A 25,825-nucleotide genomic window follows, 5' to 3' on the forward strand; every position below is an offset into this window, starting at 1 on the left:
ATACCTCCATGAGAGCTTTTTAATAGTTGGAATGATATAGATTATAGGTTCCTGATTGGGTTATAATAACTGAGGAGAATAAAGGGCTCAGGCACCTCCGCACAGAAGTTAGCAATCAGCATAACAAGGGGCATTTTGACTATTAAGACCACCCATCTGGGGCCTGTGGGGGGGTTCAGGGTTTACAAAATGTATAGAGAGACCATATTTATACATGTGTTGCAAACACAGGATCATATAAGGAAAGTAACATGCTCATCTGGTTGCTCTAGTTGTTGTCCTCTCAGTCCAATTCTCTCTATCACAGATCCACATAATTTGATGTGGATCCCACATGAAACTGGGATTACTGAACAAGATGACAGAGGATGAGCAGCCACAAATTGCAGGGAGCCGGGATTAGCTGGGTGCAGTTCAGACGAGAGGGAGGGAGACAGTCTGTGGCACGGTACCCAGGGAAAGACTGAGGTAATTACTTTCTTCCCCTCTGTAGGGTTCGGCCTCTCTCTGCATTTTAGCGTGTTTGCATTAGACTGCCCTAAACCTCTCCAGGCGTCGGACGAAGGCCTCTGACATTTCTGGCCACGCGTTGACACAAATACGACATTTTCCACGGTCCACCGCTGCCCCAGCTATCTCTGAACCGAGCCCCCGTTTAAATCATTCAGCTGAAATCCAAAACCTGAGATTTCCATACTCTCTGAAGACGGCGTGTTTGATGAATGTTTCCTGGCCTCTGGCACACTTTTGTCTGGGACTCCATTTGATCATTCTCACCAGCGCCTGACTCTATAACTCATGCAGCAAACACAAACTGCAAATGAATCGTTTTTTTTTGACAGGACGGACACAGCTTGTCCACAGTTTCTTTCTGGATTATGGTGGCTACCTTTGAGGCCTTTAAAACCCCCTGTAAGTCTCTGATCAAGGCAGATAAAGAAGTTGACATGTGGGCATGTGGTTAAAATCTCCTCTGTTATCCCTCAGTCAGCACAGCCTCCCTGAAAATGAGGACCTTTCTCCCTGATCCCTGCGAACAATGCCAGTGCCACACACCTCAAGGATTCTTTTGAAGTTTCAGACCAACCTGCGCCGCTGTCTTGGGGTCCTATCTCCCTGAAACAGATCTGAACACAGATAGCGAGCGATGTTTGAAAATACATACATGTTGAAAACCCCTCTGTGTTATTGAAGCTGGGGGAGCTCAAAAACAGGAATGTGATCGTGTGATAAAGATGACAATAAAGCAGCAGAGGCCATTGAAAATTCACTTATTGTTTATTTTCTCACTGGAGCCCTCATTCTTGGGATTTTACGAGGCACTTTTTGGCTTCGCCTGGCAACTTTGCATCCTACAAAGTGATCTCTCACATTTTTTAACCGTTGATGTTTTGCTGGAAAGTACAGAAATGTGAGGTTTCCCATTGTTTTTTCCTTAATGTAATTGTGTTTTTATTACTCCTCATTCCACATTTACAGTGTTTATAACCAATACGGCTCATAAAGATATGCATTTCATACACCCGCACCACATAAAATCTGTTTATACACTCTGTAAACTACACATTTTATGTTGTGGTTCACTGCCAGGCCTGCCAGAGAGGATGGGTGAAAACCAAATCCTCATTTTGGTTTTCACGGCCTCCGTCTCTTTTAAGCATGTTGAATGGAGAGAATTACAACTATGCCCAACTGAACCTGGACCGGCTGCAGTTTCCAGAACTTACTTTTGATCCAGAGCGGAAATCACATTCCAGTGTCATGTATTAAAGCTTTGTTTAGCCTTTCATTCATTACTCTGAGGGAGACAGATGTTTGGCCAGGGTACGTACTTGTGTCTGAAACATGTGGAGGGCAGCACCACTATGTGTGGACGGAGACATCGAACATAGACTGCAGATATTACTCCTTGATGAAAGGCGTTTTCTCTCTTTCTGTTATAGTCACGCATTCAGGAGCTTTTATTCCTCCCACAGAGCGATCACAGCTTCTGTGGTGTGTGAAGCAGAGCCGCTGGATGACAGATGTTTTTGGGGAATGTTGCCTCAACGAACTTGGGTATACTGTCATGGCATGTGCGAGCAGAACGAGACACCGCGGCTCAAAAACAGAAGCAGGTGCAGTGCCCGTAAACATCCACATCCAAGCGACAAGCTCACATAGGTTACAATTAAAACAAGATGTCCGGTGAATGAGTCAGCCTGACACACATATGTGCAGTCGGAGCTCGAGGCTCGGCCTTCAGGAGCGGGGACGGCTCTGGAGCCTTCGTGGTTTAATGTAGTTAAGGATCATGTCTGCAGGATGAGCCCCAGAGGTCAGTGGAAGAAAAGTGGGGTCTGTCTCATGATTCTATCAAAGGATTACCACTTCCTCCTTCCTGTTTACATCCACTTGGCCGTACAGCTGCGCCCAGAATCCAACCTGAAGGAGTGTTCCTGCAGATAGCCAACGTCAATTACAGCCCTGTGTTCAGAGCCATTTCCTCTTCATCACTCATTCTCACATTTAGTTTATCTTTGGGTTTTGGTCTCTGTGTGTTGGTGGATTTATAACTCGTCCCTTCTCAGATTCCCCCCCGAGGACTCTTCCGTCTGTGTGCCAGCTGTGTGGCAACACAACACACAATGAACAACAACGTCTAATCAGGCACTAATGAAAAACTTGAGGTAAGGCAACATTAGGATTAGATACAGTCCATGTACTGAACTTTACTTTATGTACTCACACTACTGGCCTTGTATTCTTCATCAGGCTCACTTCATCTCTATCAGACATTTTCTTATGTACTTAAGCATTGACACACCTTTACATTATGTTACAAACTATTTCTTCTAATCAATGTTGTAAATATTATAATTGTGTTGATGTGTTCAGTTACACACAGCATCTATTGCACTTCCGTTCGTCCTGGGAGAGAAGTCCCTCACGTGTGGCGCTGTGAATATGGGCAATATGAATACAATTTGATTAGCTCATACTGCACCTTAGTTAATTGTCTCAAAGTAATCTATTCATCTATCAGCTGCTCCCTCTGAGATGAAGGGAGGAAAATAACAGTTTTTTACTACCACAGAGCATTGCCGTCTATGAATGTTTGCACTTCCTCTCTTAATCCCCGGGCTGCCACTGAAGCTTTCATCTCCTTCTGTGATCTCTCACTCTTTGAAATGAGCATCTCCACACCTGCTCATCCCAGACACTTAAACAGCACCAGAGCTGTTAAACGCGCTCTCTCTCCCCCTGCACCCCGCATCCTCCCTTTGTTTGGAATTCCACCGGTCGCTCCGGCCAAGAAATGCTTTACTGAGCTAGCTAGAAAAGAGTAGAGAAACACAGAAGCTCCTCACATGTCTGACAGTAAGTTTTTTGTGCAGATGAGTCTGTGAATCTGCTTTTTGAAACAGCCCCTGGCTTTAAGGCTGGAGGCAGCAAGTGGATACATTTCTCCTCACTTAAACTTTTGCACAGCAGTGTACATCTCTATTATTTCCCCACATGTCCACAGTGATGCATTACATACGTTGATAACATCACAGGAGTACAGAGGACAGTTTCTAGGACAGACAGCACCATCAACTGAAAAAAATATGCAACTGCACGATTGAGGAGCGCTTTCAGGTCTGTCATGTACATTTAACATGTGGTAGATTCATTTGAACTCAGGCCTGCAAACAACGTGCAAAACTAAGACAAGCAAGCGCCGTATTCTCGTAACTATTAAACATCTTAAAGTCTTTGCCAGAGAGTGAGGTTAAGCATTAAATCACACAGTACAAATTAATGTGGCTGAGTCTACTTGACCCAGTTTCTGTTTTTTAATGGTTTACAAAAAGTAACTCAGACCGGTCTGTTCTTTCTGCTCAGTGAGGCCAGGGTCCATCAGTGCCCTGGAGACCTACGTGGTTTTATCACAGAGCACTTCATCCACTGTCTGCACCTGCAGCAGCAGAGCTTCTTTCACTGCTCACCTTTCTGTCCATCAACCTTTTCTGTGGAGGGAAAAGAAGTTAAAACTGTGGATTAGAGGGAGATGATGGGGGTGGGGAGCTTCATTAGAACTAGCCACACAGAAACCACACAGACTCACCTTTAGGGATGAACTCCAGTGAGCTGCTGAATATTCAGAATCGTGACAGACCCTCTCTCGGTCCGTCGTACAAGAACTCATGGCCCAATCCATTGCCGCACTTTCCACAACAAACCTGGGACAATTGAATGAAACTATTCATTTAGATCACACAGTTAACAACAGGTACAGTGTTGAAGTTAATTCCACTTGTCCCTAATTCAACAAACATTAGGTAATGCTACTTTTGCATTATCTACCTTTATAGGTCCCCATGCTTCAGGCTGTTTGGAGACACTGTCCTCGTGGATTGTTTCTGAGAAAGCTGGCCAAGGAGACGAGTGCTCAAACTTTGACCTGCTGGAAAATAACTTGTGCCCACATTCAGAACACACATACATACCTGAGAAACAGGTATTGTTGTGCTACAGCAGCGCTCCATTCCCCTTGACCTGAAACCTTGTGCTTTCTTTTTGTCACTCACCAGGCTGGAAGTGATTTTTGTATTCTTCTCCCCCAGAAAAAGAACAATATGACATTTCATCCATGTTTCTGTCCCTAAAAACGAAGATTAGTTTCCCTTCAGTGAGTTCAGCAGCACGTTCACAAAGAACCATCCGGCCTAAACTGGAAATATAACACCCCCTGCATGTCCAGGTCATGTGTCAGCAGCTCCCTCCTGCTTGTGCAACACTTCATCTTATTCTCATTACTTCCACATGATGGCAGTGCTTACATGGCTGAGCAGTAGAGGCAATGGAAAGGCAAGGTGAGCGATTGAAATCTTGAAGAATAATTATTGAGAATACGTGTCATTTAATAAATATAATGATAACATAATAAGTACGGCAATTAATAAAAAATAAACAGAAGACTTGATTTACAGCGCTTTCATTTCGTCCCAGAAAAAGCAACATTGTCATTAACAACAAGATTAACAGCAGGAATTTTAATGTTGTTTTTATTCAAATATATTTATTTCTGTTGGTATTTGCATATTACTTAGTTTGAACCGTTACATTTCAAGAGTGACACCAGTAGCCAGAGACACTGATAGCATTACCCTCAGCATTATTGCACTTGAATGAAAATGTGATTTATTTTTCGTAATTTTGTACATTCAGCCCATCAAACTAAAACACACAATTTAATTTAAAAAATACATCATGAGCACCTAAATCTAGTCTTAGATTTAGTTAAAAAGCTACAAATCTTAACCTAAGACTAGATTTAGTCTCAGATTTCAGTCTCACGGTTAGATATAGCTTAAAAAAATAACAAGAGACTATCAATGTCAATCAGCGTAAAAACTGACAGTGACTGTGTGATCAGTGAAGTTTTCCAGTTTACTGAGTTTGTGTTGATTGCATAATACTAAAAAAGGCGCTGAGACCGGTCTTCTGTTCTCGCTGTCCAGTGAGGCCATCAATCCTTCAGAGGCCTGGTGCTCCCAGACTGGGCTTTGTTCCAGAACTCCTCATCCTCTGGCCACACCTTCAGCCGCTCAAAGACACTTCTCCAAGTCCAGCAACGCGTCCCCCACCCACCAGCTCACCTTACTGTCCATCAACCTTATCTGAGGAGAGCAAAGAGAGACAGGGAGATGTGGGGTTGTGAAGGAGCAAATTTCCAGCAAACACAACTAAATCTTTGCCTTTCTCCATTAAAAATACTTTTACAAGGTATATCAAAGAAAAAACTTAAAACTTGGTTTCAAAACACATTTCAAGAGGAAAAATTACTGCATAAAACATTGCATTACTAGATTACTACACTCAAGTTCTTTTCTGCTCAACGGAGAGATGGTATTTGAAAGTAAGTTGGTATCGGTGCATTTCTAGAGTCTGCATGTGACAAAGTAGAAACTTCGGTGATATAATATGATTCTGTGTTGTACCTTTAGGGACGAACTTCAGTGAGCTGCTGAATATTCAGAAGCGAGACAACCCTTTGGCTGGCCCATCATTCACAAACTCATGGCCTAGTCCATTTCCACACTTCCCACAGCGCACCTGGAACAACACATCACACACATGTGAATCAATCAGGACCTTGTGTAACGCTGAGTTTGACACTCAGCCTCCTCGGAGGGATACAAGTTATCTGAGGGTACCTTGTACGCTCCAGGTCTCTCCTTGTGTTTGGACACACTGTCTTCGTGGACGGTCTCTGTGAAGGCTGGCCAGGGGGAGGAGTGCTCATACTTGGAGCGGCTGGAGAACAGCTGGTGATCACACTTGGTGCAAACATAAATCCCTGAGGAGTAAAGGATGAGAAATTATGACGAGAGAAATATATTAATAGAGATCTGACCTAATATTACTTGAGCACAGGTGCTAGGTTAGTATTAATACTAACTTATGGTAATAATCAGTTCCTGTCATTTCATATATTTAAAATGAACTTTGAATTTGAACATCACAGCTAATATTTCTTTGTAATACTGATTATGAGCTTTGTATTTGTGTTCACTCAAAGGTGCGTTTCTTGAGAGGTGCTGTAACTTCTGGTTACTTAAGCTAACTTCCATCCTGTTTGATAACACAGCTGTTGTGTAACAGCCACATGCCTTCTTCACAGATTCGACCTTCCCGGATCAATAAGTCATAAGCGAAAGGTTGTTAAACCTCTTCCCCACCGTAGTGAGGTAGACAACGAGCCACATCCTTATTTTCATCATTCATTTGTGTTTTAACAACATTTTCTTTATGACGTATTACTGATCCGAGAAGTTCGAATCTGTCTCCAACTTTACCAAACTCGTTTCAATGGTTGTTTACAAGTTAAACGTGTTATTATCTCCCTGCCTGTCCTCGTGTGAACATAGCAGCAGTCTGCAGGAACACAGAGGGAACACAAAGACAAACAAACACAAAGACAAACACACACAAGACAAACACACACAAAGACAAACACACACAAAGTGATTTGCTCTTACAGGTGGTGGTTAGCTAACAGTGCTAGTTATCGTTAAGTCCATTTCTGCTAAACAACAACTGCTCCGCGAGGGAATTTGAAGTACAATAAAGTAAAAGTTGTGAAAGTACCTGGTTTAAAATGGTCTTTAAAAACTTCTCCGCCGAAGAAAGAGCAGAACGACATCACTTCGCTGTTGTTTGTCTGATGAGCTTCTTCTTCCTGAGGGAGGCGGGGACACGTGCAGCAATCACACCTCTTCCGGTGTGGGGATCTTCCTTCAAAATAAAAACCAGAGCTCCGCCATGAAGCCGTAACCATGGCGGTGCTTTCAGGTGAGCGAATGACGTCACTCTGAACTAGCTTCACTTTTCATCCTAAACAAATGATATTGAAAAGTTTCACAGAGTACTTAAGTTACACAGAGTACTGCAGAACACAAAGTATGACAGTCGCAGTGAGGGCAACCATGTTTGGAATTGACGCTCTTATTGTGAAGGATGGAAACCAGATGTCACACTGAGGTAACATCTGTCTGGAGACAGCCTGTTGGATCTCTGCTTGGATCTTGTTGGATCTCGGCTGCTGAGAAGAGGGAGACACAGCTGATCTTGAATATTTTTGAGCCATGAGCGCCTCCAGGTTCAAACTGAAGTCCTTCCTCAACCAGCGGCTGTTCGTGACGGGGGAGGAGATCTTCGGAGAGATGGAGAGAACCATCACCTCAGCGCGACACGGAGCCGGAATGAGTCGATCCACGGAGGGGGTGGAAGGTGTGAGACCCCGAATGGAAGCCGGTGAGGAACTGTGTGCTGCAGGGTGACGTTCGGCTCATCACCTTCAGGGCTGCTGATGTAGCTGCAGAAGTAGCCTAGCTTAGCCTAGGAAGTTGCCATTGCGCACTTCCTTTGCGCATGCGCAAAATATTGGCTCTGCTGCAGTAGCATCAACACTAAAGGTAGATCACAGCAGAGAGTAGGAGAAACAAGTAAAACCCAATGAGAGGACATCATTTCAAGGATAAGACCAGACGAGATGAGACTATATTGATCCCACGCTGGAGAAATTCCCCTGTTATAGCAGCAGATAGTCAGACAGATGGTGACAAGAGAATAAAAACATACTTGTGTTTTACTGCTCTTATTAAAAGCCCACTGAGCGGCCTGCAGTGTTAGGTGTAAAGTGTTCATGAGGGGGACAGCTTTTGGAGAAATACTATCCTGGAATCTGGTTGTTCTTGTCTTTATGTGCAGACTTTGTGTAACTTTTTGTTTCTGTCCCTTTAATGGCTACAGCACGTCCACTAACCAGCAGCACCACAGAGCCAGGAGACCAATGTAACCCCCCACTGATGCAGCAAAACCCAGGACACTCCACACCGGACAAGACTAACCTCAGCCCGGGTGCACAGTTACCAGGACTCTCACAAACCAGCACTGGCCTGGACTGTAATAACTGGAACATCAGCACTGGAGACACAGACAAGATTTTTCAGATAAAAGAGGAACTTTTGGACGAGAGTCAAACACAGGAGATTGTTTTTCCTTCTCCCGTAATCATAAAAAGTGAGCAAGATCAGCAAGAGATGCAAGTGTCACATGAAATGCAGCCAGGCTCGTGGAACTGCTCTGCAGCGAAGAGTGAGAAAAATGACAGTGACGAGGAGCTGGTTAACAGGAAAGGAGAACCGACCAAGACAGTGAAAGAAGATGGACAAATATCACAGGGAAAACTTGTAAATGACAATAATGGCCAAGCTGTATTGCCTAATAAGAAACTTTCCACCAAAAATCTCAAAGATATCAAGTTTTGCCATTTGTGTGGCAAGTCATTTAACGGCACCTTGATAAAGCACATAAAAACACACCAAGCACTAACTGACTGTGACGTTTGTGGGACAAAATTCAAGAACACAAAACTGTTGGTAACTCATTTGAAGCATTTTCACAAAAACACATTTTTGTGAAGTATGTAGCAACACGTTTTACAGCGGTTGTTCTTTGGAGATTCATGAGAAAATGCACACAGACATGAAAGAGTTTCCTTGTCAAGAGTTTTATACTAACACTCATCTTGTAGACCACGTGCGGACCCATACTGGGGAAAACCCATATCAGTGATATCTGTGGAAAGGCATTAAGTCAGAGCCAGATCCTCACAGTCCATCCTGGGGAGAGGCCGCATCATTGCAGCCTGTGTGGCATACGTTTTAATGAGAGAAGTTACCTCAAAGCACATGAGAGGCCATTCAGGGGAAAACCCGTGCCCGTGTAATATTTGCAGTAAGCGTTTTCCTCAAAGCTGAAAGTTGATGAGACACAGGACCACACACAAGAAGAGATGTGTGTATATATATATATATATATATATGTATATATATATATATACACACACACCCATTTACTGATAATAATCAATATTTGGGTCTGAAATAAAAGGTTGGATCTTTAAAATGGTCTGGTTTTACTTTTTTTTTTGCTTAGAATTTAGCAATAAATCCGTTATACTTTTTGAATTGAATGTTTAAATCGGCCAAACCTTTGGAGGCAGATTTATTACAGTTTTATTTTCATTTTGGAAAACGTGAAATTGACAATATAATAAATGAATATATGCAAATACCATGATGAAGATCTATACTATCAATGTTAATAGATGGATAATGGTTAAGAACTACATTTTTTAAAGGAACTGGGCATTTACCAGTAATCCTACCTACATAAAAACAATACGCTACATACAGTAAAGTTTCATACAGTGCATCTATTAGCAGCACTTTTTTTGAGTATATAGTAATGGCTGTTAATTATTAATATTAATAGCTATTATTAGTAGTAGTATTTGTTTATCTTCAGAAGTTGTTCACGAGCATAGGCATCTGGACTTGCTTTTGTATTATTATTATTGAATAACAACAATTAATAATAATAATTATTATTAAATTATATCGTCAGGGGTAAATAAGAAAAAGTAATCAGAACTATTATTCTTATTGTTGTTGTGACCATGGATGCTGTGTTCAGTCACTGAGATGTTCTGGAGCAGTAATAGTTCCTGCAGGTCGGGTAATTACATAAGTGTGCGCACAGGACTGCGGAGTCAGAGGCTCAGAGCTCAGTTTGTGTTTTGACGCTGAGCCGTCAACTCTTGGCCTCTCAACGCTAATCTGGATTAGAGTTTGGTCCCTTCTGCAGCCAGGACAATAATCACATTATTCTGCGGTGGTACTGACGCGTCCTGAAGCGGAAGGAAGGAGGAGCGACGACAAACGGTGCCAATGCCTCTGACTCGTTCCCCTCACGGACAAACAGTTCGTTTAGTCGCAGATCTTTTTAAAGAGTTGGCTCGTTCCGCGACGATCTGACTGAAGTTGGCTGCGTTTTTCCCCTTTTTCTTGCCTACATACGGTCGGTGCATGGTGCGCATCTCCTCCGTGTGCACTGCAGCATCCACACCGACCACTGCAGCCGAGTCCTGAAGCAGATTCCTGCACGAACCGATGCCTTATTTTCTCCGGAGCTTCCCCAGCCTCTCTGCCGGTGATCTCCCAGGAGCAACCGGTCAAAACATGGTAGATTCATGTGAGTGCTTTTCTTTCACGTACTCGTCTTTTAAGTGCCTCAATCCGTGCAGCAGAATAACCTGCCTTCATTTTCAAACAGGCTGTAAAACTGGCTGGACTGTGCAGGTGGGGGAAGAAAGAAAGATCAGACTGACAATGTAGTGGTGCATTTTTGCATCTCTGGAACCTGCCAGGAAAGTTGATGGTGATTCTCCTGATGGGATAAAGTAGAGCTACACTAACATTGATCCTGTGATTGATACCCAGACGGAGTCAGGGCCCAGTGCCAAATGTGTCAGTCAGGGTCAGACTAGTTTTTTAAGGACAGGGAACCTAAAGGAAAAGCAAAATAAGAACCTGTCACACTAAGCCATGGCTTGGACAGTCTTCACATGATCGCTGATAAAATTATATTCTGTCCTGATTGTTCTGTTTATTTAAGCCCGGATAAAACATTCCAAGAGGAGGATGGAGCACGACAGACGTGATGGTATTTTGTCAGTATTTGATCTCATGCTGGCCTCAGGCTTAAGAATGGGATTTCCTGCCGGTCACATCATTTCTCCCCCTCCATTTTAATCTGTTTTAACTTATACTCTTCACTGAGAGACTCTTAAATCTACCTGTAGCCTTACAAGCACATTTCAGACACATTGAGTCATCAAAGATTTCTCAACTTCCTCTGATTGTATCAGCTCATAATATGTAGGGACGTGAGCCACTTCAGGCAATGATGCAACACTTCTGCCCTTTTTGTGGCCCAAACAAAATGGATATGAGCCTAAAGTGGACTAAAGTGGTCCATGGCTCAAATAGAACAAAATAAATGTGGGCTACCTTTGCCTGACATGCGGTATTGCTATGGCCCACTTGTGGCCCAGATCTGGCAAACAGGAGCGGACCCCCCCAGGTGCCATCTTTCCATGCAGTATGTGGGCCGGTAGTGAGATGTGGGTCAAATCTGGGCCAAAACAAAACTGTAGTTGTATTTAAAAAACATGATTTACAGCTGAAAAGTTCAGAATCAATTGATTGGTTGATGAAAAACTGAGGCTTTGTAAGAGTCCCTTGTGTCTCTGAGAAATTGCTTTCTTTTAGTTTTTTTGGCAGACATGTAATCAATAATAAATTGAGAGAGAAATATGCAAACTAATCAATAAAGGAAATAGTCTTTATTTACAGTCCTGATGTGACCTTTTCTTGGATTTAATAAATCCAATCGGTTGTGGAAAATGTCAGTATTAAATACATTTCTATTTGACTAGTTTGCTGCTCTGTTTTTCTGTAGCTTATCCCCTACCTACCTAAATGTTTGATCCATTACTAAATATAAAACAACGATATTTGCTCCACTTTCCAGGGGCAAACAAAACCTGAAGGGTTCCAGAGTTTTCGCCATGAATCCCTGTGTCAGTCCTCTGGTGCTGACTTTTATTTCCTTCCTCATGTCTGCAGAAATCCGCACACAGGCCTGATCGGAGATTTTCCAGGTTCCTGCCGACTTTTTCACTGGGCAGCAAAGGTTTTCTCCTCCCTGTCAGCACCAACTGATCCAAAATGACTCCGAAGTATAAATTGATTAGAGTAATGCAGGGCTGTTTGGAGCAGGTTAAGCACTGGCGGAGCGGTGCTTTTGGTTAATTACATTTGACAAATAGTGCAGCAGCTTGGTGCTAAAAATGAATATGTGTTGTTACGAACAGTGCAGAGCAGAGGGAGCCAGTGGGAGGTTAGATTACGTCTGCAACATTGTGACAAATGACTTTTGTGGCCTTGAAGATTTGATTCAGGGCTGGAATTTATAAAATACAGGACAATGGCCAGTTAATGTTCAAGTCTCTTACTGCTGCCACATTTTGTGATTACGCAAAAACTGCTGAATGCATTGCAAAACGTGGTGGAAGGATGTGGTATGGGTCTAGTCATGATCATAAAGCCAGCCTGTGACTACGTGTGACACTGCATTTTATGTGTATGTGTGTGTGTGTGTGACAGATAGCACACACAAATCTGAAAATGTTTCTGGAATATGAAGACATGCTTATTGTCCATTCAGCAGATTTAGTTCCTGACAGGTGTTTTAATGTGCTGCCAGAAAATCCTCTTGCAGGATTGGAGTTAATCTAGTCTCAGTCTGGATCGTACTGTAGCTGTTGATTAGTGAATCTGGCTGTGCAACATGTCTGCCATGATACATGTCAAACACTGACACTTGTGCAGGGAGTGTTTCTGATCCATATTACCCCCTGATTTCCAGATCGACTGTCTTATTGTTAAGCTTTTAAAGGAATAATTGGCAGTGGTTAGGGTCGGTTGCAGACGCTCCAGCCTTGCTAATTGTAACTGAGCTCCTCCTCTGAATTGTAACATATTTGTAATCTGAATGAAGACAACTGGACTAATTGTACAACTGCCGAGTGAGGGTCCATCATAGACTGTATTTAAAGATGGGCCACTTGTCTCCACTTCCTCCCACTTTCCAGAAATGAAGCCAAAATATCCAACATGACCATCTTGCGCATTTGAAGCCAGATTCTGCGCAGTCGCGATGGAACCTGTCAATCATGAAGTTTCATGAACATACATCAGTTATGTCCAAATACCTGCAGAAATGATGACACCATGGATTACTCCAGAAAGCGCCCCTAATCTCGGCTGTATGTGAATTGGCAGCGACACAGCATGAAACACATAAATGCCTGTAGAGGAATAGTGAAAAGAGCCGGAGAGAGTGCAGAGGAGAAAAAAAGGTCTCAAGGTGAGAGGAGAGAGAAAATTAGAAAAGGGACAGAGAAGACGGAAATGGAAAGAGGGTCAGAACAGCTGGTGAAGAAGCAGTAGAGAGGTTGAATGTTGTGCTGTCATTAAAAAAATGTAGTTGACGATGTTTGAATAACCACATTCTGATCATTTTTTCCTGTTTCTCTTTTTCCCAGCGTCCAACGTGATCTGCTCCTCGAAGATGATCTTACAAATCCACATGCAGTTACAGTCGTCCAGTGTTAGCACCATGCCCCATGTTTTGGAATACTTCAATGCCTTTTGGTTCACCAGATTCTCACCATAGTTTGTAATTGATGGCCAGCATGGAGGAGAGCAAGCTCATCTTCAGCCTGGACCGCCACGATGACGGTCCCACTGTGGCCTTCTCCAAAGACAAACCCCAACCTGGAGACAGCCGGTCTGACCTCAGTCTAGGGATCGATTTGGACCTGAACCAAGGCCATCGCTCCCAGGCCTCCTTCCTTACTCACTCTCCTTCCTCCCCAGGCTCTTTAGCTGACTTATCGTCATCATCAGCGGGCCTGCTCCTCACCACCAACTTGGTCAAATCGTCCTCCACAGACCTGGAGCCGAGGGAGAGCAGCTCAGTAAGAGGCAAACCTCTTCTCAGCCTGGTCAAGTCCCTGAGCACAGAGATCTCCCGTCGGGTCGAGCCTGAGGTCAACCTCTCCAAGTCTGACTCCAAGCTGCATTTGCATCCCTGGAAGCAGCTCACCCAGCCAAAGATCCCTGGGGTAGTGCCTGACGCAGGAGTGCTGAATCGAAATGACGACTGGGCGTCAGCTCCCTTCACAGGCAGCATGTCCCCCACTGAGCCCCGGGGCAGCTCGCTGATCGCTGAGTTTGAGGACACGCGGAGGAAGTTCTCAGAGGCCATGCAGGATCCTCTGACCATGCTGAGTAAGATCATGGGGGATGAGAGCTCTGGCAGCCCCAAGCAGGGGAGGGCTTCTAGTGCTGGAGACTCACCAGCCTCCCAAGGAAGCTGTGAAAGAGAGGGGGGCAGTGAAGACGCAGACTTTAAGTGCCGAAGGAGGACTGATGGTGAGCATAAAGGGGTGTGTGACACTCCTCTGAGAAGACTCCAAAAGGGTTCATTAACAAAATCCTCTGCCTCCCCAGAACACCACAGCCACAGCAGAGACAGCCGTCTAGAAATTCACACTTACGGAGATATGATTCAAGTGGTGCAGCTCCAGAATGAATCCAGAGGGACACATCGCAAAACGTACATCAAGTCTCCAGGCTCATCGCTGCCTATTCACTGGCTCCTCCCTGTGGGTCTTCTAGCTTATGGGTTCTTTGTGCTACCTCTCCCCTCCTATCTGACCGGCCTGTCAGTGGGGGTCGCATGTGGCTTTATGCTGGGCCTGGTGGTGGTGTTCATTTTTGCCCCACGACGCTCAAGTGCAACAGGTAGAAAAAGTCCTCGGTTCAACCCCAACATGGATCCACTGGATGGAAAGCTCACAGATATGGAAATCCTAGAGGTGATAAATTAGTAGAATATAGTCACCTATATAAACAAACGCTGCAGACGTGATTTAAACAAAGCTTTTCAACCCAGTGATGGCTGCAGCTGTCATCTTTGATGGGTTTCACTTCTGAGTTGTTCATCGGCTTAAATGCAATAATTTAATTGAAATCACAATCCATATATATCTACACCATAGGCTGTACACACAGACAGACAACATGACTCCACTTCCTCCCACTATCCAGACATGAAGATGGTGGCATTACACCTGCTAAAAATCAGCTTGTTAGCATTGTCATTATGAGCAGGTTAGCAATTATTTCAGAGCACCACAACCTGACAGATCAAACAACATGGTCTTTGAAAACCTCTGCAGCTGCTCCCACAGAGAGAACCTGATGTTTGCATGTGACTGATTTGGTTTCAGGGAAATGAAATTCAAATTCCAGTGTTTGTGTCACACGGTGAAAAATCAAAACAAATATCAGCTGCCATTAGCAGGTTCAAATGAGGTAAAGTTTGGGAGAACAGAGGAGTCACTACCATGAGGCTGAAGTAGGCCATTTCAAAAACACATCCACAGTGTTAAATGAGACGGATGTATTCTGCCGAGGCTCATGTTTCTCTCCTGCTGAGCCGTATTGTCACAGTTTGCATCTCTCACAGTGAAGTTCAACTTCCAGAGTAGAGTCTTTGTCATTTTGACATATTTTTCTGGCTGATATAAAGTTCAGAGTCAAGTACAAATTCTGAAAGGATAATGTGAAATGATTTGTCACTCACTGTTTTCATCATTTCCTCCCAGGGCTGGATGAATGAGACATACAGTTATGACCCTGAGACCTTCCACCCCTCCATCACACACTCTGTCCACGTCACACTGGAGGGCAGTCGGCTGCAGCTGATGCACCCACGTGCCAACATACCTCGGTGGGCGACATTCGAGGAGACGCTCTGCGAGGCTGCGTTTTTGCGCACACGCACTTATCAGCTGGCTAACAGTAAGGTCAGTGTGTATGCAAACAATTTGGGGTCCCAGCAGAGCAGTCATGCCCCTCGGATAGAAGAAAAAAAGTGAGAGAGGGTCAAGGTTTATCTGTTGCCCGACCTCTTCACTCTCATCTCTCCTCACCCACCTTGTCATCCAACACGGAGGTGAAAGACCAGAGTGATCACAACTGAAGTGATGATGCTCTGAATAAACTTAACCCTGTCACCATGCAGGTCACATATTGAGACAGGCCACAGTAGCTTCCAGTGGGGCAACAGAACAAATCCAAGACACTACATCTAATTAGTCGGGGGAGTGCTTTGGGGATAGTGAACTGTCAGCACAATTTCTGCCTGCGAGCGTCTCTTAAAATATAGATTTGTGTTTATTTCTATCCCAGGTGTCTTTGTTGCCTCCGGGCTTGGCTCGCAAGCGGGTGTGGAACAGAAAGTATCCCATCTGTGTCACCCTGGCTGAGGGGGAGGTGGGGGAGGAGAGTGTGATTGAAGGGCAGGAAGAGGAGGAAAGGGCAGAGAGACCCACCACACTGGAGCCCCAGCTCCCTGTCACCCTCTACCTGTTTGGCCGCACCGGAAGAGAGAAGGAGGAGTGGTTCCAGCATTTCTCGTCTGCCTCCAGGGCCGTGTCCAAGAGCAGTGTGGGCGGTGAGGAGAACACAGGTAAGACAGTGTTATGGTGATATTATGTAGATCAGCTCCTTCAGCTCCTCCACTTGCTACATATCTATGTTCAACCTGTCACCTAGAAACACTATCCTGTGGAGATGCAGCTAAAGAAAGCATGGAGGAGCTGCAGGATTTGCCAGGAGCCATGAAGACAAGAACGCTATTGGACTACAGCGCCTACATGATGCAGCTGATTGGCTCAGAGAGTTGCAGTCCCACTACAAGCCCCTGCCGCAGTGACACAGGAAGCCCGACGGCCCAAAAGAAGGTCAATGAACCACGCTTTAAGATCCAACATCATGTCTAGTGTCAGAGGAGTATCATTTTTTAAGTGATGTAAACTTTGAGCTCTCCTCCTCAGTTTATCAGATTCCAGTGAGAGAATCTATTATGAGCAGATGTCTTCTCTATTTACCCCCAGGATGTGGCATTAATAATCCACATTATTCCCTCTGATAAAAGCTGCTACTGCTCTGCTGTTCTGCGCTCATTTCAGCCTTTTCCCGATTGCTGGCTCAGCCAAACACATCCCTGCAGACGCACCCAAATATCAATGTGTAGAAATATCAGGTATCACTTGGCTGGAAGGAGCTTATTGGAAGTGAGTGTGGTGCATCTGCAGCATACCAGACTGAGCTGCTAATCCTGGACTAGATGTTTTGGAATTGGCACCCCTTGTAGAAACACTCCATGTTGATGTTTAGAGGAGGTAGATGGATAATGAGCATCAGAATCTATGAAAATTAGGTTTGGTTGTAGATGGATCATAGAAATTGAAAAAGAATATATCTTGTTTTTTGGTTTTATCAGGTCATACAACCTGTAAAAATGCCTGTGCAAATGTATTAGCCTCCCAATGTCCTATTTCTATGCAATTTCCAGCAGATATACAATGAAGAGCACGACTCTGAAGGTCAAGCTGGAGCTGAGTGCAGCGCAGGTGCATGGGGAGGAGGATGCTCCGCAGAGAGCCAGCCCATCTGGGTGAATTCCCTTGTGGGAAGGATTTTCTGGGACTTTCTCCGCGAGAAGTACTGGACCGATCAGGTGGTGCACAAGATCCAGAAGAAACTCAGCAAGATCAAGGTGGGGGGGGATGAGTTTGCTTTCAAAGTTGCCAAATGAAGTCCTCGTTCGACAAATACTTGATGTAACATCAGTGCTGTTTGTGCACAAGGTCAATAGACGTGTCATTAGCTAAATCGGTGTGTGTGTGTGTGTGTGTGTGTGTGTGTGTGTGTGTGTGTGTTTGTGTGTGTGTGAGTGAGTGTGTTTGAGAGTCTGCTGATAATGCACTCCCTCTGCAATGGAGGAGCACTGATGGCACCAGAGTCCCATTACTCATTTCCTGCTCTCCTCTCTGACATACATCATCCTTTCTTTCTCTCTCTCTCTCTCTCTCTCTCTCTCTCTCTCTCTCTCTCTCTCTCTCTCTCTCTCTCTCTAAAAAATGAAAATGAAATAGACTGTTTGTCTCATTATAGTTGCCATACTTCATGAATGAGCTGATTCTGGCAGATCTGGACATGGGCACCTGCTTACCTCAAGTCCTCAACACCTCCAAACCTAAACTGGACCACAGAGGTACACTGTGTGTATGTGTATCATGACTTTGTATCATTATTTTGTGTATATTTACCTTAACTCATCTTGAACATGATATTTCAAATCTGCCTTTTGGGAATTTCTTCAGATTATGACCAGTTGTCACTTGGACTCAACATGTATTGATTATATTTCAGTGATCAAAGATTTTTGTAGACTGAAAGTGCAGTAATTCTAGTTACTGTTAGAAGGTTTACCTGACAGTCTCTCTGCAGGTCAGCCACATTCCTGACGTCAACTCAGCCTTGATCTCATTTATTTCATTACAGAGTTTGTGGTGCCTGCCCTAAAAGCTTTCTATTGTCTGCTGCTGAAGTGATTAGCAATCCTCTTAGCCCACGACTAAGCTCAACCCACAATAATAACAGGCCAGGGCTATACTCTGTTTGTCTAATGTTCACTCTGCAACAACACAGATACAGAAGAGAAGTTGTCTCAGTCTCTAAACCAAACTCTGAGGGTTAGGCCAAAGCTCCTTAAGCAATCCAAAGCATTACCTGCTGCTTCTTAGATGCTCTATTCTCTGTGATGAACTCCCTCCCCGTACCTCCCAGGCCTGTGGCTTGAAATGGAGATGATGTACACCGGCAATCTTCAGATGACCCTGGAGACAAAGATGAACCTGTGTAAACTGTGTAAAGAGGGAGAGGACGAGGCTCATGCCGTTCCAGAGATACAACAAGTGGGGTGAGGCCTGTCTCACATTCATGTTCCTTCAACTGAGAAAGATGTAGTGTGAACAACATGAACAAGCTTTGTTTGCATTAAGAGATACCACGGGTGTGTTTTACAGCTCCAAGCCCAGGCTGTGCGTTCTGGCTGATAGCGATGAAGAGTCATCCAGCGCAGGCTCGTCTGATGAAGAGGAGGTCCCTCAATTTGAGCCCCAGGGGTCTGTGGGAGATAAGAACACAATGGTCGCAGCCGATGGGTAAATTAAAAACCTTATTGGCTTTTTCTTCCACAGAGTGAATAGGTCACAAAACTGTGAATCAGACAAGAGGACAAGCAAGACTAGGGCATGCAAGATTTATTTATTTAACACTATGTGTGAAAAGAAACTTGCATTTAGCTTTAGAACCCACTTCCAGTCACTTTTTGATCTGCAGTCTTCTTATACATTTGTACTATGGTCCTTATTTTACCAGGCACACTGGTGGCAGCACAGGCAGGAAAATCCTGAGATTTGTGGACAAGATTGCGAGGTCCAAATACTTCCAGAAGGCCACAGAGAACGAGTACATCAGAAAGAAGATAGCTGAGGTGTCCAACATGCCTCTGCTGCTCAGTGTCGAGGTCCTGGAGCTCTCTGGCACTCTGGCTATCAACATCCCGCCTCCTCCTACTGACAGGATATGGTACTGCCATTTCAGGCACACATTGAGTACACACTGCTCATTTGTGATGCCTTTATTTGCATGTTTCGTCACAAATATTCTGTCTCTCTCAGGTACAGTTTCCAGGGTCCTCCAAGGTTAGATCTTCATGTGCGTCCCATGTTCGGGGAGAGGGAGGTCACCTTCACCCATGTCACCGAGTGGATCGAGAAAAAACTGCAGTGTGAGTTCCAGGTGAGTCCGACCATGAATTTGTTGTCTTGATAATATTCCAAAATGAAAACCCTAACATTTTACTGTGCACACTGTTTGTGACAGTATAAGATGAGCACGTATGACAGATTCCTGACTTTTAAACATTGCTGCTCAACAGAAAGTGTTTGTCATGCCCAACATGGACGATCTGTATCTGCCCCTGATGACGTCTGGCCTAGAAACCCCCCCTGCATCCCACCACTCTTCAGTCCAATCCACATCCCAACAGTCCTCCATGGAGTCTCAGGAGTACATGTCAGAGTAGTGCCCCACCCCGAGGCTGCAGATGCATTCATAATGCAAAAGAACTACTGTGCAGCTATTGTTGTGACTGTCTAATGGATGCTGAAGCTGCAGCTGGGTTCTGATTTGACCTTTATCCTGAGAGAGAGATGCCTCCTGAGAGCACAAAGAACAAGGTGCAGGTATTGACCCTATGACTGTGACAATGGTGCTACACTGCCCCCCACTGTGAAGACCATGGAACTGATCCACACACCCTTATCACCAGGGAGATCACAATGTCTGCTGGATTTCCAAAAGGGAAGTTTTGTAAAGTAAGACTGAAAAATCTGATGCACAAACGATGATGGTTACTGTTTTAAAAGATTGTATGTTGAACTTTCCATCCATCAATTTTCTGATCCACTGATCCTGTTCATGTTTCTGAGACTGAACAAACTTGTTCTGTTCAACCAAGCTGCCGTCGTGCATGTTATTTGCAAACAGTGTCATATGCTCATTGGTTTATCAGTGAACAATAAACCAGTTCAAAACTTTAAATCAATGGTCATTGTTTAAAGATATGTATGATACAATTAAAACACACAACTGCTGCATTAAACTACTTTACATGGAACAATTGCTTTGTATATGAAAGTCAGTTTTATTATTATTTGACAATATTATACTGTTTTTCCCTCAAACATCCTCAGACAGAGGTTCCTGCAGCTTCTTTAGGGCGTCTTTCTTCATCGGCCCCTGCAGGTAAACCAGAGGTCAGAGGTCAAAATAGTGAAGAATGATTAAGCAGGGATTATATCAATGCCACTTCCTGGTATTCACATTTGAGTGTGTGCACCCAACTCTCCTCACACTCACCATAAATGCCCTCTTCTCCTGGGCAGTCTGGAAACGGCCATGACCGAATTTGGAAGTGGTGTCGATGAACTTGAGCTCAATGGTCTCATTGGACTTGCGAGATGTGTGCACCAGTAAAGACTTGGGAAAAGAAGGAACACACAGAAACATATAAACAAATATATCACGTCCTCTACACTGTTCAAAGAGCTTTGTTTGTTTATTCCGAGAGGAAACCAACGTACAGGGTGAGAAATGCACAGACACCTGCAAAATCACAGTGTACCTTTCTGAGGGTGAGCACACGTTTCTTCACCCCAACAACGCAGCCTTTCACCATAATAAAGTCATTATTGACTTCACCATAGTGGGGGAAACCTCCCTACAGGGACAAAGAACAGAAGAAAGAAGGGGGAAGGAAGACTATCAGGGCGAAATGTTCACCTTCTTCACAACACTTTATAATCTATCATTCTAAATTGATAAAGCAGCTACAAGTCTTTTGACTGATATACAGTAATACCTCCTTATGTTATATAGACTAAAATCTCCCAACATGCAAACATTTTCAATGTGGTTTCGAATTGTTACATTATCAATATTTGGATTCATAGAAAGTATTACCATTGGGTTTATGGTCTTCTGGCTGGAGTCGTAGTGAGTGGAGGCATTATTCCGGATCACCTTTCCATCCTGAACATGGACACCCTGACCAATACGATAGATCTGTGAACAAAAGTGAGGATGAGGCCACACATATATACATATCACTACATATACTAGTAATATTTCTTATGATAATTCATTAATTCATAATTCATTTCAGTCTCATGTGGGAAATGAACTCTTAACCGTGAGCTAACCTTCTTGTTGACCTCAGTGCGGTGGTTATATCCCTTCTGACCGGCACGGGCAATAGTGTAGGCCACTCGGGCAGGATGCCAGGCTCCAATACAGGCCACCTTCCTCAGGCCCTTGTGAGTCTTCCTCGGAAGCTTCTTTGTGTGCCAGCGGCTCGTCACACCTGTCATCCCAAAGAGCAAAAGGCCCAGATTGAATGGTTGATATAACTATTGAATTAAATGTATGTACATTTGGTTTTCCAAGTTCTTGGACAAGCAGGACCAGGAGCACGTTTCGTACCTTTGAAGCCGTGACCCTTGGTGACGCCGATGACGTCAATCATCTCATCCTGGTAGAAGACAGCAGAGACGGGCACAGCCTGCTCCAGACGCTCCTTTGCCCAGTCCACCTTGTCTGAGATGCTACCCCCATTTAGCTGCACCTCAATGATGTGGGCTTTTTTCTGCTTTATGGGCAGCAGTCGCATCTGGAAACAGAGAAATAATAATACCTGTGAGGGCTGAAAAAGCCTGAAAAATGTATAGTTTTCCATGAGATTCAAAAGCCACAGAATATGTTTCATTGAACTTAATGTGTTTATAAGTCTTGTACTTTTAATTAGACGTATTATTCAGCATGAACGTCATGAAGTCACCAGAGCTGTCAGTATTTCTAAGAATGTTTGATTTAATCTCTGCTGCCCAAAGAAAGACTGGTCTTAGTGACACTGTTGGCAGCTAAGATCTTGTCTGGTCTTAATTTTCCTTGCTGTATTTTTAAATGTATTTTTAAACTGCTATTTGAAACGACACCCTCCAGAGCCCCTTGGCAGCGTTTGGGGATGTGGCAGCTTTTCTTTCCATTGCATGCGGCTCAGGTCTCACACCTCTGCCCTTTTGCAGGGAGTAGAGGCGGAGACTCGTGTTATAAGATAACACAGTGGTTGTGTTTTTAAAAGCTGCATTTTGCTTTCTAGGAGTTAATAACGGACTGGCCCACCTGGGAGTGAACAATAACCCTGATGATGGAACAGTATTTCTTCAGCATGTTAAAATCCTTATCCAGCTGTTTCTTTCCTGTCTCGTCCTGCCACTTCTTACTGCACTTGGTGAAGGCCTTTTTCTTGCTCTTGTACCTGAAACACGGAAGAGAAAAACACTGACATTTGGTAATTTAGTTGAATAAAATCATCTTGATAAACTAGTTTATTAATTTCAAATTATCTCAACTTAAAATACCAGTTTCTCCAACTAATAAACTTGATTTGTAACTTTTTGTAAACAGAAACATGAGTTGAACTCATGAGTTGAGCAACTGTCCTGCTGAAAGTTCATGTAGCTCATCAACTTTCTGAAGAAAGATCATAGCATCTAAAGCAGCATCAACCACAGCTGTGCTTTGTGTCAAATGAAAAACAGACTGAAGCAAATCCGACTGACCCATTTGTCTGTGACACTGATCAGCACTGAAAATTAAATTTTCAACTGAACTCGCAGCTTGACTGTACATGGAATATCCTGGGGGACAAATGAATTGAGCTACACACACCAGTTTTTGTAGAATCTGCGCTTGCACTCCTCACTGAGGTGCTCAGCAAAGATGGTTTTAAAGGAACGTAAACCACGGATGGTCTGGATGTATCCCACAACACCCACAACAACGACAGGAGGAGTGTCAATGATAGTTACCGCCTCCACCTCCTCTCGCTTAGCTTGTTCTATGGGCAGAACATGGAACACAGGAGGAGATGTCAGTCGTCAGTGGAACTCAGTCAACCACAGGATTTTTAACATGAGATATTGTATGTATGCAGATATGCAAAAAATATACAGCAAGGAAAGGAAAAAAGGTGCAACAGAAAAGGAGATGACAACTGAAGCATAGATTTTTAGGCCCCACCACAGAGCAAAAATGGTTTAACATTTAATTATTTTTCATACCATGGCCTCAAGGAGCGTAACGCCATCAAGCAAGGTACCATCTACCAACAAATAGCAAGAATTATTCCAGCTTTACATACTTAGGCCAGTGCGGTGTATATCCCTGAGGGTGTGGGTCATGCCAGCCTTGTATCCCAAGAAGGCCGTGAGGTGGACCGGTTGGCTGGGGTCGTCTTTGGGCCACGTACGCACCCTCCCCCTGTGCTTCTTGCTACGCTTGTGGGGCAGAAACGCCATGTGCCCGTGGCGTGGTGCATGGAATTTGCGATGAGACTAGAGAAAATAAAAGCCACAGGGCAACACACACATGTCACAAACACACTACAGGAGCAGTTTGCATGATGTGCAGATGTGTGACCATCCCCTCACCATCTGTTACACTGAAATACACATGTTCCTCATTCTATACACGGTAATGTTGTCTTAAGATGGTCTAATTTCCTAGTTTCTTTAACATATTGTTAAGGGTCCCCAGAGGTTGTTATCATGCAGGACATTAAAGCAATATAATGCAGATGACTCCCACATCCAAGATCTTAGGCCTTTCTCTCCAAGACCTGTGTTTATACCTGAAATAATGAAGTTAGTTGTGACCATTACAGGATTTAATGTTGTCTCCTCACAGGCAGCCATTATTAGATAACCTTTCTACTCATGTCCTCTTCCCTTAATCCGTCTTCCCAGATGGAAAAACAAACTCATAAATCATACAAACTTGCCCAACGTGTAAGAGATAAATCAGATTAAACTGCACAATGATGTCTTGTATATAAAAGAACCAAGAAGACAATGAGTACTGACCATGTCCGCACCCTGTCGAGTCGTGGGATAGAAAGAGAGAGGAACCAGTGCTGACGTAAGAGACATGCATAAGATGATACACAGCACAAGAGCTCTAATTTGGTGTTTGGCCCAGTTGAGGGGTCGTATTTGCTTTCAAACTAGGCAATCTCTGCCAGGTTCTGCCAGGAGAAGGTAAGAGGAGGGAGGGGGGATGAAGTCTGAGGTCTGAGGTTGGGGTGGGAGGGCAGTGGACGGGAACCACGCAACCAAGAAAGGACAGTTCTCGTTTTCATGGGGCCAGCCTGGCCTGCCTCAGAACTAATACACTCTATTCTCTGTCTTTATAGAGCAGCAATACTGAGGTCAATCTTTGGAGACCTGTTGTTGATGACACACAGCGTAAGAGTGTAAGAGCTCTATCACTACTCTCCGCTGTGTGTGTATGTGACACTGACTGATCTGAATGTATGCTCTGCATAATAATGTTGACCATAGCTGGGATTTATCTGTGTGACTTTCTCAACCATGTATTGTGTTGATTGTTTATTCATTAGCTGTGGTTTTACTTGTCACAGCAGCATCACATATAATATTAACTTCAATGGCACTTAGAGAGTGAATGTTTGGCAAGGTCTCCCAGCACAACCAGATGGCAGCCGCTCACCAGTAAACGTTTTATTTAAACCAAATGCGCCTAAATTCAACATAAGTTTTCCTGTGTACCTCAGAAGATCAACTCTTTCCACTCATGTCCAGTGTTAGCTCAGCTCTCTCTGTCACACTGTGACTCTCAGTGTGCTTCTTCACTTATTCAGACTCGTTTAGGATCCCAAGAGGTTGTTATCATGCAGGACATTCAAACTATAAGCCCTGGTTAAAGTAGACTATTTAGTTAACTGGACTCAGCTGAGCTCATCACCCCCCTGTTGCAGCTGGAGATGCTCTGCTGAGACACGTCAACATACCCCCATCAACCGACTGAGGCCGGGGAGCAAACCTGAACTATATTGCTTCACCCCATGCAATGCAAATAGAGTTTGTTTCCTATGCACACATGTCACTCTGACATCTCTCTGAGCTGTAGTTTAGGCTGGAACAATTTATCGAGAAAAGTTTTCCATTTTCATTTCTCCATTGTCTGCCATCTTAATTTTTGAAAAAAAAGTCAGAAAGGAGAAAAACAGAACTAGACTGCTAAGATAAATGTTGTTGCGAGTCAATGTTTATTCAAATTGCTACACAGTTACATCCACAGTCATTTCTCATTTATTTACTTCCCCTCACAGAAAACAAGTAAGATAAGTGATGCAGTAAGAATCTGCTTATTAAATAGACGGGGAAGCTGCCGGTCGCAAAAACCTCTTTCTTGTCTTTAAGAGACTTATATTATTTATTTATAATTTATGTGATATAAGAAAAAGCTCCAGCGCCATTCTCGTTTTCTTTTCTGGAATGATTTGGTTTCACGGTTCAATTTGTTCTGTTTTTAAGCTTCTG

The 25,825-nt window shown here is 43.9% G+C and overlaps 4 protein-coding genes and 1 pseudogene across 6 annotated transcripts; 2 read left to right on the top strand and 3 right to left on the bottom strand.

The window, feature by feature from the left end:
• Positions 1-3,784: 3,784 nt before the first annotated feature.
• On the bottom strand, positions 3,785-4,718 carry LOC109638706 (methionine-R-sulfoxide reductase B1-A-like). The gene is made up of 4 exons (XM_020101801.2): positions 4,554-4,718; positions 4,330-4,472; positions 4,091-4,205; positions 3,785-3,992 (listed from the first exon to the last, which is right to left on the bottom strand). The coding sequence occupies exons 1-4, from the start codon at positions 4,684-4,686 to the stop codon at positions 3,961-3,963; spliced, it is 423 nt and encodes a 140-aa protein (XP_019957360.2). The 5' UTR covers positions 4,687-4,718; the 3' UTR covers positions 3,785-3,960.
• A 295-nt stretch (positions 4,719-5,013) lies between these two features.
• On the bottom strand, positions 5,014-7,582 carry LOC109638654 (methionine-R-sulfoxide reductase B1-A-like). 2 transcript variants are annotated; one of them, XM_069524686.1, is made up of 5 exons: positions 7,454-7,582; positions 7,117-7,263; positions 6,183-6,325; positions 5,967-6,081; positions 5,014-5,645 (listed from the first exon to the last, which is right to left on the bottom strand). In XM_069524686.1, the coding sequence occupies exons 2-5, from the start codon at positions 7,169-7,171 to the stop codon at positions 5,626-5,628; spliced, it is 333 nt and encodes a 110-aa protein (XP_069380787.1). In that variant the 5' UTR covers positions 7,172-7,263; positions 7,454-7,582; the 3' UTR covers positions 5,014-5,625. The 2 variants fall into 2 exon arrangements, with proteins under 2 accessions (XP_069380787.1, XP_019957300.1); XM_020101741.2 differs by lacking the exon at positions 7,454-7,582 and having other exon boundaries at positions 7,117-7,336.
• Positions 7,583-7,613: 31 nt separating this feature from the next.
• LOC109638653 (zinc finger protein ZFP2-like) lies at positions 7,614-9,438 on the top strand (annotated as a pseudogene).
• Positions 9,439-10,101: 663 nt separating this feature from the next.
• Positions 10,102-20,465, top strand: LOC109638651 (testis-expressed protein 2-like). Of its 2 annotated transcripts, none has more exons than XM_020101737.2 (12): positions 10,102-10,566; positions 13,484-14,821; positions 15,614-15,814; positions 16,200-16,479; positions 16,566-16,753; positions 17,368-17,571; positions 17,970-18,069; positions 18,645-18,777; positions 18,884-19,021; positions 19,239-19,448; positions 19,541-19,661; positions 19,801-20,465. In XM_020101737.2, exons 2-12 carry the CDS (start codon positions 13,625-13,627, stop codon positions 19,945-19,947), a joined length of 2,919 nt encoding a protein of 972 aa, XP_019957296.2. In that variant the 5' UTR covers positions 10,102-10,566; positions 13,484-13,624; the 3' UTR covers positions 19,948-20,465. The 2 variants fall into 2 exon arrangements, with proteins under 2 accessions (XP_019957296.2, XP_019957297.2); XM_020101738.2 differs by having other exon boundaries at positions 17,371-17,571.
• An 83-nt stretch (positions 20,466-20,548) lies between these two features.
• On the bottom strand, positions 20,549-24,503 carry LOC109638652 (large ribosomal subunit protein uL3). Its single transcript, XM_020101739.2, has 10 exons — positions 24,347-24,503; positions 23,626-23,818; positions 23,154-23,322; positions 22,605-22,740; positions 21,906-22,092; positions 21,626-21,786; positions 21,387-21,488; positions 21,049-21,144; positions 20,784-20,903; positions 20,549-20,663 (listed from the first exon to the last, which is right to left on the bottom strand). The coding sequence occupies exons 1-10, from the start codon at positions 24,410-24,412 to the stop codon at positions 20,604-20,606; spliced, it is 1,290 nt and encodes a 429-aa protein (XP_019957298.1). The 5' UTR covers positions 24,413-24,503; the 3' UTR covers positions 20,549-20,603.
• Positions 24,504-25,825: the final 1,322 nt, after the last annotated feature.

Source organism: Paralichthys olivaceus, chromosome 5 (genome assembly GCF_024713975.1).
Source record: "Paralichthys olivaceus isolate ysfri-2021 chromosome 5, ASM2471397v2, whole genome shotgun sequence".
NCBI classification, from domain to species: domain Eukaryota; kingdom Metazoa; phylum Chordata; class Actinopteri; order Pleuronectiformes; family Paralichthyidae; genus Paralichthys; species Paralichthys olivaceus.

What these genes read in the sequence shown, in the direction of transcription:
- LOC109638651 (XM_020101737.2), top strand. Translation starts at nt 13,625, where the DNA reads ATGGCCAGCATGGAGGAGAGCAAGCTCATCTTCAGCCTGGACCGCCAC. An exon ending in ATCAGCTGGCTAACAGTAAG is followed by an intron (nt 15,815 to 16,199) that starts GTCAGTGTGTAT and finishes TTTCTATCCCAG; the next exon opens with GTGTCTTTGTTGCCTCCGGG. An exon ending in CCTCCTACTGACAGGATATG is followed by an intron (nt 19,449 to 19,540) that starts GTACTGCCATTT and finishes TGTCTCTCTCAG; the next exon opens with GTACAGTTTCCAGGGTCCTC.
- LOC109638652 (XM_020101739.2), bottom strand. Translation starts at nt 24,412, where the DNA reads ATGTCTCTTACGTCAGCACTGGTTCCTCTCTCTTTCTATCCCACGACT. An exon ending in GGGTTATTGTTCACTCCCAG is followed by an intron (nt 22,093 to 22,604) that starts GTGGGCCAGTCC and finishes CTCTGTTTCCAG; the next exon opens with ATGCGACTGCTGCCCATAAA. An exon ending in AGAAGACCATAAACCCAATG is followed by an intron (nt 21,145 to 21,386) that starts GTAATACTTTCT and finishes TTGTCCCTGTAG; the next exon opens with GGAGGTTTCCCCCACTATGG.